Genomic DNA, 6,000 nt, shown 5'->3' with positions numbered 1-6,000 from the left:
TTCTTTTATATTTTGCCTATTAGCCCGTGTTACAGCAATAACTCTTCTTGCCAATAAAAAAAAACTGTTTCCAAAAACGCCTTTTAAATCTGTGAGCAACAATATAAAACATACAGGTATATTCATTGGTATTTGTCAGTTTACACAGAAAGAGAGAGAGAGAGAGAGAGAGAGAGGAAAACCCACTGGTTGGGACGAAGATAAGCACATTGAGTGGGCTCAGCGCTGCTTGCTGCCAATTTCAAATACCCCAGCTGGGATTGGTGCAACACTCATGTGACTGAGGCTCTCTATATAGTTTTGCTCACAGTCATCTTTTTATTCTTGTCAAAGAAAAAGAAAAAGAAGATGAAAGACGACATGTCTAAGATTTGTAAGGGACTCGCAGGACTGTCTGCTTGCTGGTGTCTTTTGACACTTGTTCATTGTTCGTCTGAAACTGGTAAGAAATTGAACTTTTCACCAACTCTTTCTTTCCTCCTGTGTTGTAATAGATTTGATGTGCTTTATTAAAACTTATGCAGAAAGGAGAAGTGTGATAAAACCAAGAGTACATCTGTTTACATGCAAAAAAGAAAAAAGCTTTCCTTCTAGGACAGATGTTTGTCTGTTAGTCAGAAACACCTTGAAATCAGACTTTTTAATTTCAAGGTGTAAACTGATGCATGAACTACTGCTGAACTACTTTAACCAGCTTGGCTTATAGTGTCAAATAGTTTTATGGGGAACGGTTATATTTGGCACAGTTTAGCTTCATACCCACACACTGTTGTCTTCTTCTTTCGGCTGCTTCTTTTATCAGCCCCCCCAGCAGATCATCAGCCTTCACCTTGTCCTACCTCGTCTATCACACCAACCCTCTGCACGTCTTCCTTTACTACTTCCATGAATCTTCTCTGTGGTCTTCCTCTTTTCCTCCTGCTTGGCAGCTGTACTTTCAACATCCTTTGTCCAGTATATCCGCTATGCCTCTTCTGCACATGTCCAACACGTTACTACAAATGCTCAGCAAGGTATGAATGGAGAGATCATTGCTGATAACAAACTGGTGATGTTAATTGTCAATTTGTCCTCACGGCACACTGGACTCCACTTGTGATTTGTGTAGTTGATAAATGCCACCTACATTTGCAGAATGGGAATTTGAGGTGAGTGCACCACCACAGGTGGATTTGTGATAGAAGTGATGATTCAGGTGATGGCACTGCATTGAGCCTGCTACATGTGGTATATCCCCGAGGACTCAGTGTGAAAAAGTGAAATATACTGCTCAATAAATAACTCAATAATTAATTAAATATTGAGCAATTGTGACTGTCCAGTCAGAAAGCATAAACCATTGTGAATTCTTTTCAGCTGCTTTGGTGTGAATGACTTCGGGGGAATAAATCTTTGTCCAAATACTTTATATTGAAGTCACTTTGATTAGTTCTAACATGAGACACAGTGTCAATAACTTAATTTGTTAATTTCCTGAGTGAAGCAATAAGTAAAACCTGTTTTTTCTCTCCCTTTTTTACAGCATCACTTATCCGTACGTCACTGTCTTTGACTCTATTTTTGAGTAGCACATTAACAAATTTCCTTTGTTAGCATGTTTGGGTTTGTTTTGTTGTTGTTTTTTTACACCGTTGTTTGTCTGAACTTCAGTGGCCTTCAGTTGTAATTCCCCCCCCCGTGTGTATTTTTCAGTCATTCATTAACTGCACAGTAATAACATTTTTTAGGGGGAATGATCACAGGTTTTAACATGGCCAATAAGGTCTGAGCTTATTGATGAGTGCTGATAAGAGGATCTGGTGATGTTGAATGTAAACCAGGGTGGCAGTTTGTCCTCATGTCACACTGAACTCCACTTGTGATTTTTGTCTTTCACAGATGCAACTTACAGATGCAACGCCAATCAGTTTAAGTGCGGAAATGGGAGGTGCATCACCCGCAGGTGGATTTGTGATTCAATTCAATTCAATTCAATTTTATTTATATAGCGCCAAATCACAACAAAAGTCGCCTCAAGGCGCTTCATAGATACAGAGAAAAACCCAACAATCATATGACCCCCTATGAGCAAGCACTTTGGCGACAGTGGGAAGGAAAAACTCCCTTTTAACAGGAAGAAACCTCCGGCAGAACCAGGCTCAGGGAGGGGCGGCCATCTGCTGCGACTGGTTGGGGTGAGAGAAGGAAGACAGGATAAAAGACATGCTGTGGAAGAGAGACAGAGGTTAATAACAGATATGATTCAATGCAGAGAGGTCTATTAATACATAGTGAGTGAGAAAGGTGACTGGAAAGGAAAAACTCAATGCATCATGGGAATCCCCCGGCAGCCTACGTCTATTGCAGCATAACTAAGGGAGGATTCAGGGTCACCTGGTCCAGCCCTAACTATATGCTTTAGCAAAAAGGAAAGTTTTAAGCCTAATCTTAAAAGTAGAGATAGTTTCTGTCTCCCGAATCCAAACTGGAAGCTGGTTCCACAGAAGAGGGGCCTGAAAACTGAAGGCTCTGCCTCCCATTCTACTTTTAAATACTCTAGGAACAACAAGTAGGCCTGCAGAGCGAGAGCGAAGTGCTCTAATAGGGTGATATGGTACTACAAGGTCATTAAGATAAGATGGGGCCTGATTATTTAAGACCTTGTATGTGAGGAGCAGGATTTTGAATTCAATTCTGGACTTAACAGGAAGCCAATGAAGGGAAGCCAAAACAGGAGAAATATGCTCTCTCCTTCTAGTCCCTGTCAGTACTCTTGCTGCAGCATTTTGGATTAGCTGAAGGCTTTTCAGTGAGTTTTTTGGACATCCTGATAATAATGAATTACAGTAGTCCAGCCTGGAAGTAATAAATGCATGAACTAGTTTTTCAGCGTCACTCTGAGACAGGATATTTCTAATTTTAGAGATGTTGCGCAAATGGAAGAAAGCAGTCTTACATATTTGTTTAATATGTGCTTTGAAGGACATGTCCTGGTCAAAAATGACTCCAAGGTTCCTCACAGCGTTACTGGAGGCCAAGGTAATGCCATCCAGAGTAAGAATCTGGTTAGATACCATATTTCTAAGATTTTCAGGGCCGAGTACAAAAACCTCAGTTTTATCTGAATTAAGAAGCAGAAAGTTAGCGGCCATCCAGGTCTTTATGTCTTTAAGACATTCCTGCAGTTTAACTAATTGGTGTGTGTTATCTGGCTTCATGGACAGATAGAGCTGGGTGTCATCTGCATAGCAGTGAAAATGTATGCTATGTCTTCTAATGATGTTGCCTAAGGGAAGCATGTATAATGTAAACAGAATTGGTCCTAGCACTGATGGAGATGATGATTGTGGTGATGGAACTGATGAGCTGCCCGCTAGCTGTGGTATGTTATCACATATCAGCTACACTTTACACTTGGGATTCTTGAGTTTTTTTATGCTTGACTGACCAATTTCTTGATAATTCTTTAATATTTAGAAAACAGTAAAAACACAGCAAGTTCACTAACTTACAATTCAAATGAAAAATATTTAGTTTTGGATCAAACTGTCACCACAGTGAATCAGAAACACATTAACAAAGTCACTGCAGCTTCTACAACTAAATGACTGTTTAGCTTTACGCCATAATAGCAAAAAGCTGTGTCTCTCTGCGGTCACGTGAAATGAGTCACGCTTCATGTTTCTCTCCTCAGGAGTCAAAATCTGTCTGGATTCGCAGTTCAACTGTGGCGATCCCATGAGCCAGTGCATACCAAAACACTGGCAATGTGACGGCAAAGCCGACTGTACTAACGGCGCTGATGAGAAAAACTGCAGTAAGTTTTCTACCAGAGCCGAGTTTTCTACACCTCAAAGTTCATGCTAAAGCATCCACAAACAAGACACGTGTAACAGGTATTACAATTAAATAATATGAGATACGCATTAAATTATTGTCTCGACAACTTTGGACTAGTATCAGAAAGTTCTAGGTAAGACTATGGAGCCTTGAAAGGATCAGCAGAGAAGGAACCACACAATGATAGATAAGATGTGATTTGAATAGAAACTGTATTGAAAGTTGTAAAGTTTACAAACCCTGCCTGTCTAAAGCCGGCTTCCTAAAGTGCACAAACGCACATTAAAGGGCTCAAAAATAAAATCAAAACCAAACATCCTCTTTAAGGAAATTCTCCAAAGAGTTTCAATTAAAGAGCTTCCGCTCCTGTTGCTCAGTCCACTTCTCTTTGGAAAGAGAAATTAGAGTTCCTTGTGTGTGTGTGTTTCTGTCCACTGGTTCTAACACTACCCGGGTAGATTTTTAAAGTGTTAGTCTTATCTGTGTTAAGGAATGTAGTTATAGGCTGTATCCCAATTTAGGGTCTGCAGCCTTAAAGGCCGCATTTTAAGGCCGATTACGTCACCGCGACACGACGAAGGCTGTCCCAATTCGAAGGCTGCTCGAAATGCGGCCCTCAAATGCGTCCTTAATTTCCCTGAATTTTAAGGACGTGGCGGTGTAGACTTCGTGGCCCAATGTATCCCAGAATGCATAGCGCGGCGGTGGGTGTGGATAATTTTTCTGAAAAAAACGGCGAATGAGGGGCGCCCGAAGAGTAAACTTTAAGTAAGTACTGAATATCATGTCACTTATTTATGTGCAAATGTTTAATAACAAAGAACATTAAAACATTACTGTTGGCCACATGTCGGCAAAGTTATGTGACATAAGTGACGTTTGTACTAACTTGGTTTTACAGCCTTTACTTTAAAATATACGCCGTTCAATAGCTGACCTTAATCTTACAGAGAATGATCAAAGCTCATGTAGAAACAAACAAACAAATGAACAATTTTCTCCTTCATTTCTGTCAAACAAAGCTGTATGAAACGTTTCCAGCTGTTAGTATCATGATTGCTAGGCAACCTGGGCAGCGCAACGGAGGCTAGACCGTCCCATTTCACAAGCCTCGCACTTCCGGCCTTAGCGGTCTTTAAGTACGCGGCCCTTGAGGATCGTTGAGGCTGCGTACTTTAAGGCTGTAGACCCTGAATTGGGATACAGCCATAGTCCTGAGGTTCACTGAAGATGGATCCCACGGCTGGCCACACCGTACTCTGGTCCATCTACAGTCGCTCTCTTGGGATTGGCTCGCCACTGAACCCACAGGGTTCAGATCACGAATGATCCAGTCCTGGTCAAAACCAATCGGAGCTTGTGGTGAGATAACTCGCCCGGCTGAAGCAGCTTCCCACGGCCGTATCTCACAGATTTCAGATCCGTGATCTTTCAGCTAATTTGGCGGTTGCCTCGTGAGTAATGGCTTTCACAACAGGAAATGTTGACTGACAGAAAGTCATCTCAAGGCATACTCGCCTCCTAGTGGCGGGGAGGGAAAATTACACCTCCAACCTTATTCAGCAGCTCAACCCACAAATCTGATGTGGGTTACACTCTCCCCTCCTGAACTCTTGCACGTCCCTGTGCATGACAAGGTTCACACAAATGTTTCTTGAGGGGAAAGGCAAGAGAAGGAGCAGGTGCTTCACCTTCATTTACCATGTCATTCCACGCAGCGGTCAACCCTTGGAAGAAAGACTTTACAATTAATTGGTTTCCCCAATTCAGTGTAGTCATTCCTCATTGGTGGTTGACGATCCCGCTCAGACCTCCTAATATGGATATGAGTGTTAGCTCGTTCCTCTACTTCACCACTCTCCTCTTGTCCTTCAGTTCCAGGATCATTCATCACATCCTCCAACCTGTCCGGGAGGACTGGGATGTCTTTAGGTTGGTCCTCACTTAAGTCCTTGACCTCGTTAAGCAACTCCTCTTCTCCTGAACTGCTATCCAGCAGCATCCTTTGTCTCTCAGATTCAGTGGATGCACTATCATCCATCTTTGCTTCTCCCACAGATTCATGGAGTTCAGGTGCTGGTACGTCCGCAGCAGGAGGTGAGGTCTGACCATCATCTGGAGTCTGCTCATCGCCACATTGATCTGTTTCATGGTAAATTGATGTGGCATCAGGCATAACAT

General features: G+C 42.2%; 1 protein-coding gene across 1 annotated transcript in view; it reads left to right on the top strand.

Annotated features, from left to right (window-relative positions):
• The first annotated feature begins 253 nt into the window (after positions 1–253).
• The window catches only part of LOC146385420 (uncharacterized), a 30,147-nt gene continuing 24,400 nt past the window's right edge, over positions 254–6,000 (top strand). The window contains exons 1-4 of the mRNA XM_084931099.1: positions 254–442; positions 1,879–1,942; positions 3,294–3,361; positions 3,674–3,796. Coding sequence (XP_084787225.1) covers positions 349–442; positions 1,879–1,942; positions 3,294–3,361; positions 3,674–3,796 — 349 coding nt within the window. The 5' untranslated portion in view covers positions 254–348. The remainder of the gene's footprint in view (positions 443–1,878; positions 1,943–3,293; positions 3,362–3,673; positions 3,797–6,000) is intronic.

Source organism: Perissodus microlepis, chromosome 6, assembly GCF_051167445.1.
Source record: "Perissodus microlepis isolate ML-2025 ecotype Zambia chromosome 6, ASM5116744v1, whole genome shotgun sequence".
Taxonomy (NCBI): domain Eukaryota; kingdom Metazoa; phylum Chordata; class Actinopteri; order Cichliformes; family Cichlidae; genus Perissodus; species Perissodus microlepis.
This window is presented reverse-complemented; position numbering and strand designations above follow the sequence as displayed.